Here is a 12,414-nt window from a genome sequence, read left to right on the forward strand (position 1 = left end):
TGTAACAAGTGAACCTGATATCTTTGATAACATCCAATTGCTGGTCGAGGTGGGGCAGTGGCGGCATCGGAGCTGCGAGCTTTCGCGGGAAAAAAAAAAAATGAGGGGCACAAAATCTCCAACTGCCCCTCGTTGATGGTAAACTTCACGTGTTGATGAGTTGTGCACTTCACACCTCCTTATCTTTCCGCGGCTCTCACCCTGAATCCGGGCAATCCTGACTAGCAGCAAAGGCCTACGTGCAACAGACCCTGGCGCTGCAACCCATGTCACCCCGCGACGGCGACTAGAAAGCCCTCCTCTTTCCGCTATAGCCCCTCACCTACCCTACCAGTTCATTGATCCAACTACCTAACCTACCGATCTACCTCCCTACGCTGCCTGCCTCGGCACCCGCCAACATGACGGCAGCAGCGCAGAAGCCAGAAACAGCCACTATCTCCCCGCTCCGCCCGTTCCAACCCGACCTCTACCAGCGCGCCTGGTGCTCCGTGCCCCACCCCACCCTCCCGCTCCTGGCGACGACCCACGCCAAGTCGACCACCATCTTCTCGCTCGCGACCTTCACCAAGCACAGCGCGCTCACGGGGGGCCACGCGCGCTCGGTGCGCGCCGCGGCGTGGCAGCCGGCGTCGGGCAGGAACGCCAACAGGCTCCGGCTGGCGACGGGCAGCTTCGATGCCACGGCCGGCATGTGGAGTTATGGGGACGAGCAGCGAGAAGGGGACGAGGGGGGAAGGGGGGAGGGGGGGGTGTTGGAGAGGGAGATCACGATGGGGAGGCGGGGGAGCGGAGGGGGTGATGGGGGTGATGGCGATAGCGATGGCGACGCGGGAGAAGAGAAGGAGTGGGAGTTCAACCTCGTGCTGGAGGGCCACGAGAACGAAGTCAAAGGCCTCGCCTTCTCCCCCGGCGGCCAGTTCCTCGCGACGTGCAGCCGGGACAAGTCGGTCTGGATCTGGGAGGACGTCAGCAACGACGACGACGAGGACGAGTGGGAGACGGTGGCGGTCCTGAGTGAGCATGAGGGCGATGTCAAGGCGATTGCGTGGTGTCCCGACGTGCCCGGGGCGAAGGCCAAGAGACATCATTTTAGCAATTATGTGCTAGCGAGCGCGAGCTACGATGATACGGTGCGGATATGGCGGGAGGATGCGGACGGGGAGTGGGTGTGTGTTGCCGTGCTGGAGGGGCACGGGGGTACTGTCTGGGGCTTGCAGTGGGAGGGGAGGGAGAGAAAGGGGGGTGGGTTCCCGAGGTTGTTGACTTTCTCGGCGGACGGTGAGATACGGATTTGGACCTTAAAGGAGGAACCCGAGGAGGAAGAAGGGGAAGGGAAGGAGGACGAGACAAATCCGTTTAGGTCTGGATTTTCAGGGATCCCGAATACCATGCGCCGCTCGCTCAGGGAGGAGTGGGATTGCACGGCCGTGTTGCCAAAGGTGCACACGAGGGATGTTTACTCGGCGTCGTGGAGCACACAGACGGGGTTAGTGGCTAGTACCGGGAGTGACGGGGTTATTGCGGTTTATGCTGAGAACGATGCTATACCGGGAGATGATGTGGTCATGTCTCAGGCTGCAAACGGTGCTTCCGAGGCGTCGGGCAACTGGCGGGTACTGGGCACTGTCACGAACGCCCATGGCCCTTACGAGGTCAATCACATCACATGGTGTAAGCGATTTGATCGGGGGACGGACCGCAAGGGAGAAGAGGAGATGCTAGTCACCACCGGTGACGATGGTGTTGTCCGGCCGTGGCAGGTCAAGATATCATAGATGTACACTAGGTGTTGAAGCGAATGGTGTACTAAACCCGGTGGCTCCACCGTGGAGCATAATTTGATGCTTGTTTTCATGTAATTTTACGGGACTTGGGAGATGACTAGACGAGCTACCTTCGCTTGTCCTGCCCGCTCCTCATTATGATATTATAACCTCCTTTACCATGTCCTCATGGTACATACGACCATACGCCCTGGAGAATTCGGGATCCCGTCCGCTCTCCCCTAGACAAACCAGCGACGGCCAGACTAGTAGTTGGGTCGGTGACGACCAGCGAATCCCTGGTGTTGTATGTTTTTTTTTTTTTTCCCTTCATTCATCATTTTTAAGGGCTACTTATCTATGTGTTCTTACCGAGAGATTTGCGGCAATATCCCCATCCCCGAACCAGGGGTCCCGACAACCCTGCCCACCACACCTCGACCGATGACTAAGTAATTTCATTCCATGTCATTCAAACAACACACGGCTATGGTTTCTTGTATATACAGACAATACCTCTCCATCCAAATGAGACACCATCGCGTAGCCTAGAGGCAGCTACCTTTGACAGGGCATGAAAGACACCGCATGAATTACAACAAAGAAAAAGACACCCTCAAGTAGTGTCCCCTACCCATGACGTCTATTACTCAAGCATTGATGTAGATAATGATGATACACGAGAAATGACTTGTAACGTCACCCCCATTCAGCTTTTTACTCGCCCTTCAGCTTGTCCTGCTTGACAGTAAACGCCATCTCGAGCAGATCAGCCTCCTCCTTGGTATGTGAGGCCTTCAGGCCCGTCGCCACCGACGCGCTAGGATTGCGGCCAGCGTACATGACGTGCTTGCGGTCGTGGTGCTTGGTCTGGTTGAGGAGCGTCTCGATGCGCGGCTGCGCGTAGCTCCAGGCGCCCGCGTTGAGCGGCTCCTCCTGCGCCCACACGATCGTCTTGGCGTTGGGGTACATGTCGAGGTTCTCGCGCAGCTGCTCCCATGGGAAGGGGTGCAATTGCTCGATGCGCGTGAAGGCGACATTGTCAATCTTGTTCTCGGCGCGGTACTTGTGCAGCGCCGCATACACCTGACCCGAGCACAAGATGACCCGCTCAATCTCCTCGGGCGACTTGATCGCGCCCGACTCGTGCGCCGGGTCGGGGATAATCCACTTGAACTGTGAGTCGCCGATGAACTCCTCAATGTCGGAGCGGGCGAGCGGGTGGCGCAGCAGGGACTTGGAGAAGAAGAGGATGAGAGCTGTATTTGACGTCGGAATTAGCAAAGGATTCCCCATGAAGCACTCGAAGCGGCTTATATAGGGCAAAACTTACGCTTCCGGAATTGCCGGTTCATCTGGCGCCGGAGAATGTGGAACAGGTTCGAGGGAGTGGTCATGTAGGCCACCTGAACGTTGCAGTCCTGGTGCTGGCGCTGAAGCTTGTCGGCCGAGGGGAACTCGCGAGGATCCTCGTTGCAGAGCTGGAGGAAGCGCTCCAGACGACCAGACGAGTGTTCGGGGCCCTGGCCGTCGTAGCCGTGGGGCAGAGACATGACGAGGCCGGTGCGTTGCATCCACTTCTGCTCGCCAGAAGCGATGAACTGATCAATGATGCATTGGGCATTGTTGGCAAAGTCGCCGAATTGGGCCTCCCACATGACAAAACCGTTGGGGTCAGTCAAGGAGTAGCCATACTCGAAACCGAGCGCGCCAAACTCGCTGAGCGACGAGTTGGAGATGACAAACTTGCCCTGGTCCTTGCTGATATTCTGCAGAGGTGTGTAGGTGTCCTCGGTCTCCTGGTCGTGGAAGACGGCGTGACGCTGCGAGAAGGTGCCACGCTCGACATCCTGGCCCGAGACACGGACGTGGCGTCCCTCGGTCACCAGGGAGCCGAAGGCCAACGCCTCGGCCGTCGACCAGTCGATACCCTTACCCTCAAGGACCGACTTGGTCCGGTTGGTGAGGATACGCTTCAGGTTGCGGTGAACGTTGAAGCCCTCGGGCGCGGTGCCAATGACCTCGCCGATGTGCTCCAGGGTCTTTCTATCGACGCCGGTGGGGTTGTGCGGCAGCACCTCGGTGGCCAGCTCCTTGGGCGACTTGAAGCCGTTCCAGGCGCTGGTGGTCCACTCCTTGGAGGTAGGCTGGTAGTCCTTGGACTTGGAGAAACTCTCCTCCAGCATGCCCCACACCCACTGCTTGTGCTCCTCAATGTCCTCCTTGGTGAAGGTGCCCTCCTTCAGGAGCTGGTCCACGTAGATGTCGATCTGAGGGTGCTTCTCCTGGATGCGCTTGTACATCAGGGGTTGGGTGAAGGACGGCTGGTCCGTCTCGTTGTGACCGTGCTTCCGGTAGCAGACCATGTCGATGATGACATCCTGCTTGAACTCGGCGCGCCAGTCAGCAGCCAGCTGGCAAACGAAGTTGACGGCCTCGACATCATCGGCGTTAACGTGGAAGACGGGCGCATCAATGGCCTTGGCAATGTCAGTGCAATAGGCAGTCGACCGGGCGAAGCGGGGGTCCGTCGTGAAGCCGATCTGGTTGTTGACCACCAGGTGGATCGTGCCACCGGTCGAGAAGGCCGGGAGCGAGTGGAAGCCGAGACATTCGTAGACAACACCCTGGGCAGCGAAGGCGGCGTCACCATGGAGCAGGACAGCCATGGCGCTGCGGTGGGTGGCCTCGTCGTTGTTGTAGTGCTGGATGGCGCGGACCTTGCCGAGGACCACGGGGTCCTCGGCCTCGAGATGCGACGGGTTGGCCACCAGGGACAACTGCACGCGCTTTCCGGACGGGGTAGGCCGCTCAAAGTTCATGCCCAAGTGGTACTTGACGTCACCGGAACCCTCGTCCTCAGCACCGGCGGTGCCGGCGAACTCGCTGAAGATGGACTCGTTAGGCTTGCGGACGACGTTGCTCAGCACGTTGAGACGACCACGGTGAGGCATGCCGATAACAATGTCCTTGACACCGTAGTCGACGCTGCGGTCGATGAGGGCCTTCATGCCGGGCACCAGGGTCTCGCAGCCCTCGAGGCCGAATCTCTTGTCGTTGGGGTACTTTGTGGCCAGGAAGGCCTCGAAGCTAGAGCTCCAGATGAGGCGGTCGAGGATCCTGCGCTTCTCGTCGATCGAGTACTTGAAGGGCTGGGGCACCTCGAGGCGCTCGCGCAGCCAATCGCACTTCTCCCTGTCGGGGATGTGGATGAACTCGACGCCGTACGAGCCGCAGTAGATCTTCTCGCAGGCGGCAACGATCTCGCGCAGCGTCATCTTCTCGCGGCCGTCGCGCTTGAAGCGGGGCAGGATACCGGGGCCGAGCGTGTACTCGGTATCCAAGTCCTTCTCGGTGAATTGGTAGTAGTCGAGCTCGAGCTCCTTGGGCTTGATATTGCCGAAGCCCTTGGAGGCATTGCGGATGCCCAGGGGGTCGATCCTCGACTTGTGGTGGCCGCGGGCCTGGTACGCGCGCACGAGCAGCTGGACCTTGAGGTGGTTGTTGATGTCAGCGCCCTCGCCAATGCCGACACCAGCGCCGGCGGCGAGGCCCACGACGGCCTGGGTGCTGGGCACCAGCGACGGCGGCGGCGTGAAGGCCTGCGAGATGGGCATGTCGCCGCTCTCCATGTTCTTGAAGTAGACCTGCCATGACACGTGCACGCTCTTGGGGTCCTGCTTCCACTGCAGATACATCTCGTCGATGTAATTGGCCGTGTTGCCCGAGAGGAAGTTGTCGTTGGCATCCGGCGGGTTGTGGAGGGCGCTCTCGAATCGCTTTTGGGCGGCGACGGCAAGGGGACGGCGGCTGGCGGCGAGCTTGTAGCTGGCGCGCGCCGAGACGGTGGCTGTCGAGAGGCATCGTGACGACGACGATGCGGCGCCTTGTAGCGCCCGGATAGAGGTGCGCAGCATCTCGGCCGGATATTACGGGACTGATGGGAGGGTGCGGGATATGTTGGCCCTGATGACCTCGGTGAGAAAACTCGGCGGGCAGGAAGGGGAACAGGAAGCCCTCGTGTATGCACCCGACGTTATCGTACAGACCCAAAAGGAGCGGCGGAGTAAGTCGTGGGTGGGATGTGACACGAAAAGGAAAAGAGGTCGAGAGATTTATATCGTCAAAGGACGAACAGTCGAAACCGGGGACATTTGTTTGTATCCGTCCAACAAGGCGGAAGAGCAGAAGGCGGTTTGTTTTTTGCCTCGATGCAAAAATGGGCCTGGGCCTGGAAAAAGGACTCATGGACGCTGAACCGTTCGGAGGACGATGACGGCAATTTTCAGAGAGTTAGGCCAAGCAAGGGGGGGAAGAGAGCTGCGGGTAGCCCCTGTCGGTTTCCGATGCAGCCAACCAGAGGCCGCTCTCTTAGCCGTGCCATGATTTGCTAGGCGGCCAAGCCACGGTTAGACGGAAGCAGCCTTGAGTGGTCGCAGCACCCGTATTTTTGGGTCACAGGGCTCCCTCTACACTAACAGCAGAGTACAGTGCATGGCGTCACAGAGAAGTGCCCGGGAGTAGCCGAGCACGCCTTTCTCAATTGGCTTCTTTGTCGATTTGACAATTCAGAAACTTGGCATACCGGTAGCCTATTCCATTCGACGCAGAGAGAAACCGTGATTCCATCCTCCCCCCCGCTACCGCAAGTGCCTCCCGTAAATCACCTGCACTTTGATTAGTGTCTGCATATCATACCCCATCACGAGAATCAGCAAAATCAGCAGAATCAGAGTGAAGCCTCCGCGTGACCTCGCGTTCCATTGGACCCGGTTCTTCCACGCCGGTCCAGCCCCGGAACTAACAAGGACAAGCGGAGCACGGCGCATGGAGTGATTATAATTAGTCTGCTTGGCATTTCACGACTGACATCTATCTGCTTTGGGAGAACGTTGGCGGCTGGGGCAGCACCGCGCCACGCGACAACGCCGCCGCAACCCATCTCAGGTCGTTTGTGAGCCTGCATCGCGGACACCATCAACGCCGAGATGGCGCTCCCGCGCGGCAGGGCCACGTACAAGAAAAAGGATGGCGTCCTTACCCTGACTGATGACCGCAAGGCGCTGATATGGACGCCGCTGCCCGCCACGGGCCCGCCCACCGTGTCCCTGGCGCTGGACAACATCATGAACCTCCAGCAGACGCCCGACACGTCGCCAAAGGTCATCCTGAAGATCATCGAGAAGCCCAAGCCGAACGCCGGCGAGGGCACGGGCCCCCCGCAGTTCCTCTTCCAGTTCACCTCGCCCACCGATGCCCGCGCTGAAGCAAACGCCATCAGGGACCTTCTCTCTCAGATTCTGGCCGCTGCGCGCGAGAATGACCCCAGCGTGCCGAAGCCGGTCGCGGCGGCCCAGCCCGGACCTAACGGGGCCGGTGCATCGGCGGCCATGTCGTTCGCCAGCACCGTGAACGCCAAGGCGCCTTCGGTGCGGTGGTTCGACGACAGCACGCTCAAGGCCGATGTTGATCTGCAAAAGTCCCTCATGAAGAAAGACCTGGACCTGGCCCAGACGTACAACGAGGCCCTCGCCGTGAAGCCCGACTCTCTCCCTATCGCCGCCTTCAACACCCAGTTCTGGTCCACCCGCGTCAGCCTCCTTCGTGCTCACGCCATTGAGCTGAACCAAAAGAAGGGCGCGTACAATGTCCTCTCGACCATCAAGCCGCGCACCGAGGACGGCCAGTTCAAGCTCAGCATCACGTCTGAGCAAATATCCATGATCCTGCAGCAGCATCCCCTCGTCAGGAGGATATACAACGAGAACGTTCCCAAACTCTCTGAGGGCGACTTTTGGTCTCGCTTCTTCCTTAGCAAGCTGTTCAAGAAATTGCGAGGCGAGCGTGTGACGGACAATGATAATGCCGATGTCCTTTTCGACAAGTACCTAGATGCTGACAACTCGTTCGGCTTCGCGAGCAAGATTATGGCGGCCCAGCAGGTCCCGCACATCATCGACTTGGAAGGAAACGAGGAGAACCAGGGCGGCTTCAAGGGCGGAAACCGCAAGGATGTCGAGATGCGGCCCCGCGCCAACGTTCCCATCATCAAGACGCTCAACAGCCTCAGCGAGAAGATCATGGCCAATGTCGCGCCCACAGACCTTGACCCAGCCTCGACAGACGGGCTCGTCGATGACGGGCGTACCTTCAGCGAGCTCAGCTTGCGGGATCTCCGCGGCGATGCCGAGGCCGCCCGCATTGTGCTCAACGTGAAGGAGCAGAACAGTTTCTTCTCCAAGCAAGACGACCAGTCGGAGGAAGCCAAGGTCTACGAAAAACAAGTCCCCTCCGAAGTCATCTTCGAAGTGCAGGCCGACCTAGAGACACTAGACGACGACGGCTCAGGCGGCATAGATCTCCGCAAGGGCATCGGCGTCGACGACGACAGCGACAGCGACGCGGAGACCAAGAGGACGCCACACGTCGGCTCACGGAGTGCGAGGAAGCACGCGCAGGACCAAATCCTCGAAGGGATGCGCAAGAAGCGCGCTGAGACGTACGGCACCTGGGGCGGGGGCGACGACGACTCGTCGCCCATGGGCATCCCGCCGGAGATTGCTGAGCGGTGCTTTCTGACCAACGCCACGACGACCGAGTTCATCAAGCAGTTCTGGAACGCCTTCCTGTCGGGCGACCCGGCGCGGAGGCAGGAGCTCGCCTACCACGCCGAGTCGCTGCGGCGGTCGGCCGAGCGCATCGACGCGCTCGCGGCCGAGGCGGAAGTGATCAGGAAGCAGCTGACTGAGAAGCGGATGCGCGAGATCAAAGAGCACTACGCGCGGACGCGGAAGAAGATCAAGTGGCAGCCACCAAAGGGCGGCAGGGACTCGGTCATGGCGCTATTTGAGGCGACGCTGACGAGTCTCAATGCAGCCCAGGCCATGTATAATTCGGCGTTTGGGGAGGCAAATGGTAGAATAAAGGGATAGATTGGGGGCGCCGGAGGTAAAAAGAAAACAAGCGACAACAGGATAAGGGCCGGATAGCCCCACAAGCTGAACGACAGATATGATACCATGGTCACTTAAGTTGTACTTTGTATAGGCAAAGCGAGAACCCAAAAAGAGAGAATGATAAAATGGAAACCAGTAATTTTTTTCTTTTTGAAACCGACCTGGCCGTCCGTATCTAGCTACCGAGAGCAGGTAAGTACAATACCTATATACAGTACATTGTATACGTACTTGTCGTATGTACGTCTATGACACGCCGTCCAAACCAAACACCCCCTTGACCCCCGGAATACCGTAGAGATACATACTGTTACAACTTTCAAAAACAGCCCCCAAAAAAGTAAAAGAAGAAGAAGAGAAAAAAAGAGGCCCATTCATTTTATGCAACACCAACTTGCCTCACTCTCGCCTCCTCTGTCCCCACCTTCCCGGGGACGACCTCGAACCCCATAGTCCTCTTCCCCCTTCTCCTCCTCCCGGCGTCGCCGTACTGCTCATCAAACTTCCGAATGGCCTTCAAGCTATCCATGTCCTCACTGATGCTGGCGCTGATCTCCCTCAGGCCCTTGTCGAAATGGCGCTTCTGCAGCACCCTCCGCTCGGGGAACTGGTACTCGCCCTCGCCGGCGTACTCGTCCTTCTGCCGCACCTCCTCGCGGACGGCCTCCATGGCGGCGCTCACGCAGAGGTTCTTGAGGTCGGACCCCGAGTACAGCTCCGTCTCGGCCGCGAGGCCGGCCAAGTCCACCTCGGCGGCGAGCGTCTCGTCCTTGAGCATGACGCGCAGGATGGCCTCGCGCTCGGCCCGGAGCGGCAGGTCGACGAGGATCTTGCGGGGCAGGCGGCGCAGGACGGCCTCGTCCAGGTCGAAGGGGCGGTTGGTGGCGACCATGATGAAGGCGCGCATGTCCGAGAGGCCGTCCCACTCGCGCAGGAACTGCGTGATGGTCTCGCGGTGGCCCGAGCGGCCGGGGGCGTTGTGCCGCGCGCCGAGGAGGGCGTCGGCCTCGTCCAAAAAGATGACCATGGGCGCCAGCTTGCGCGCCAGGCTGAAGAGGGCCCGCACGTTCTTCTCCGACTGGCCGAGCCACATGTCGTTTATCGACGCGGCGGATACCTCGAGCATGTTGGCACCCGACTCTTTGGCGACGGCTTTGGCGAGGAGCGTCTTGCCTGTCCCCGGTGGGCCGTAGAGCAGACAGCCAGGAATGCGTTCCGTCTTGAGGACGCCGTAGGAGAAGGCTTCGGGCCGGATGAGCGAGAGCGAGGTGAGCCCGATGAGGGAGTCTTTGGTTTCTTGGGGGACGATGATGTCCGCAAAAGTGGTGTGGATGTCTCGGGCATTGATTAGGCCCGAGAGGAGCTTCTTTTCGTGCTGATCGTATTCTTTGGAGGTGGGAGAGGAGGAGTTGGAGGAAGATGGCGGCATGCCCCATTCGTCTGGGGAGGACGAGGAGAAGATAGATGAGATGGAGCTGGAGCTGCTCCGCGAGGTAAATAAGGGAGAGAAGTAAGGGGGTCGGACGCCGGGGTAGATGGCGGACCAGTGCTTGTCCCGATCCGACATAAAATCGAGCGCGTACTGTAGGTGGCCGAGACCAAAGTTCTGGAAGCGGGGGGTGCGGCTGCCGACCATCAGTGATGCGAGGCGGTATACCCATTGAACGTCGTAGAGGTGGCTGGAGAGCGTCTCGACTAGGTTGTCGTACTTGCCGTCTACGAGAATGCGTCCGTCCTCGAACCGGACCTGTCGGCCAAAGCCGATATCTGCTCGGTTCCCGAGCATGGCTTGGAGCATGTCCTCAATATTGCTGATGTTGTCGCGGAAGTTGTCGTAGTTCTCCATCCACTCGCTTGTTTCGGACGCGTGGAACGGGATGACATGGCAGCCATCTCGGCCGATGTCGATTAGCTGGTCGCGCCACTGCGCTGACCTGCTCATGTCGCCGGACGAGGAGCCGACTAGGACGACCCTTCGTCCGCCCACCCACATGCGGTCGACAATAGCCCGGAGCTTGGTTACAATGGTGCGATGTAGAGTGTTTAACTCCACGTAGTCGTGGACATGGATGATGAGGTTCTGTTCTGGCCCGGCCGGGTTGCCGCGCGTGATGCTGCGTTTGGCATCGGCAGCGGCAATGATCGCCTCCAAGGCCCCGCTGATCTTCAGGTCTTCCCAGCGGCCATCGGATGAGATTCCGGTCAAGTTGTCTCTTGGCGAGAGGAAGGACCGCAACCGCGACGGGATCGTGACGGCAACCATGCCGATCTCGTGCTCCGAATCGGCGTCGGGCCGCGGCGCAAGCCTCCCATTCATTTCGGCGGCGGCATAGCCGAGCATGGAGAGGGAGCCTCGCGCGCAGTACAGATTCTGGCCGAGGTGCTTCCCCACCAGGTTCGCGATGGTGTGAGCGTCCAGGTGTATGACATCAGCTTTCAGGTCGGTAGCCACATCTTTGATGACCGACTCGGCCACGCTCCGCCCCTTGCGGTTGAGCACCGAAAGAACAGCCACAGGACGCCGTGGTTCTTGCCGGACAGGGCTAGTCGTCTCAAGCTGGGATCGCACGGCAGCGAGAAGCTCCATGCAGACGGGGTACTCCGGATCAGGCCTGCTTGCCAGTGGACTGCCGTGTAGCGCTCCGGAACCGGGCACCGAGTCAGACCGGAAGTTGGAAAGCCAGCGCTGGGCGTCTCCCGACAGGTTCTCATCCGACCACCACGACAGCCTCATGATATCGTCCTCCCTATCAGAGTGGTGCTGGCGCAGCCTCTCGATATGCTCTGGGTTCGCCGAAGGGTGATGCACAAGCGCCAGGGCTTGCAGGAAGGCAGCATTGTGCACCGCGCGGAACCGCCTCACGAGCTTCTCGAGTGTCTCGGCGCTCGTCCCTGAGCGGCGCAACCTGTCCTTCCACGCTTCGACGTCTGCCTCAGCCACAGAAGCCCGCTCGAGGTGTGAATCTAGAAGGGCCAGCACATCTTCACGGTCACGCTGGTCCAGCGGAAACATGAGCGTGCGTGGACTGCCGATGGGACGCGACTCGTACAGCGAGACGTGGTCGTTCACAAACCAAGAAGGAAGGTGGATGGCCATCAAGTCATCGCTGCGGTTATTATTCCGGTTGGCACGGGCCCGAGCTGAGCCATAGCCCTGATTTCTCAACTTCTCCTTCTTAGCCTCGCTCGCTGTCGTCTCGGCTGACGGGTCATTTTCTGTGGCGCCATTGTTCTTTGGGTCGGCAGGAGGCTCTTCGGCGTTCGGATCGTCGGCGCGGCTCCGGGCGGGCGAGGACGTGTGGAAGCTCCGGGTGGCTACCGGGGCCTCGCGTGGGCGCCGGGAAGGGGCACGGCGATGCGGCAGCGCACCGAGGACGGCACCAGCATTACTTGCATTCGCGTGGACGGCGGCGACGCGGGGCAGTCGGCACGGAGGCTTTGCCGACAGCAGGGCTCGAGCCCCGGCGGCCGCAGGCATCTGGACGACTCAATTCGGAGGTCAGGGATTGCATGCGACTCGAATTGGCCGTTGGGTGCCCGAATAGATCGAGTGGTGTGTCGCGTGGCTTGTTGCTGTCCTGGTGTCGGAGTTGAGCCGAAGTCAAATAAAGACGGGAATGCTTCTTGGCCTTCGTCAAATTTGGCCGCCGTCATCCGAGATCTTGGCATGTGGCCCGCTAAGAGAGCCCTGC

The 12,414-nt window shown here is 59.8% G+C and overlaps 4 protein-coding genes and 1 non-coding gene across 5 annotated transcripts; 3 read left to right on the forward strand and 2 right to left on the reverse strand.

Moving 5' to 3' along the window:
- Window positions 1–401: 401 nt before the first annotated feature.
- Window positions 402–1,778, forward strand: CIA1 (Cytosolic iron-sulfur protein assembly protein; the record flags this gene model as incomplete). Its single annotated transcript, XM_071058704.1, has 1 exon — window positions 402–1,778. The coding sequence occupies one exon, from the start codon at window positions 402–404 to the stop codon at window positions 1,776–1,778; it is 1,377 nt and encodes a 458-aa protein (XP_070914805.1).
- A 184-nt stretch (window positions 1,779–1,962) lies between these two features.
- MP_IFM68171_r7 lies at window positions 1,963–2,078 on the forward strand. The gene has a single exon (XR_011606016.1). It is a non-coding gene; the product is annotated as a 5S ribosomal RNA (ribosomal RNA).
- Window positions 2,079–2,483: 405 nt separating this feature from the next.
- Window positions 2,484–5,683, reverse strand: KGD1 (2-oxoglutarate dehydrogenase E1 component; the record flags this gene model as incomplete). Its single annotated transcript, XM_071058705.1, has 2 exons — window positions 2,484–3,025; window positions 3,100–5,683. The coding sequence occupies 2 exons, from the start codon at window positions 5,681–5,683 to the stop codon at window positions 2,484–2,486; spliced, it is 3,126 nt and encodes a 1,041-aa protein (XP_070914806.1).
- Window positions 5,684–6,754: 1,071 nt separating this feature from the next.
- Window positions 6,755–8,698, forward strand: TFB1 (RNA polymerase II transcription factor B subunit 1; the record flags this gene model as incomplete). The annotated part of the gene is made up of 1 exon (XM_071058706.1): window positions 6,755–8,698. The coding sequence occupies one exon, from the start codon at window positions 6,755–6,757 to the stop codon at window positions 8,696–8,698; it is 1,944 nt and encodes a 647-aa protein (XP_070914807.1).
- A 403-nt stretch (window positions 8,699–9,101) lies between these two features.
- On the reverse strand, window positions 9,102–12,200 carry MFIFM68171_03286 (Mus7/MMS22 family protein (ATPase); the record flags this gene model as incomplete). Its single annotated transcript, XM_071058707.1, has 1 exon — window positions 9,102–12,200. The coding sequence occupies one exon, from the start codon at window positions 12,198–12,200 to the stop codon at window positions 9,102–9,104; it is 3,099 nt and encodes a 1,032-aa protein (XP_070914808.1).
- Window positions 12,201–12,414: the final 214 nt, after the last annotated feature.

Source organism: Madurella fahalii, assembly GCF_045866475.1.
Source record: "Madurella fahalii IFM 68171 DNA, scaffold_2, whole genome shotgun sequence".
In the NCBI taxonomy this organism is placed as follows: domain Eukaryota; kingdom Fungi; phylum Ascomycota; class Sordariomycetes; order Sordariales; genus Madurella; species Madurella fahalii.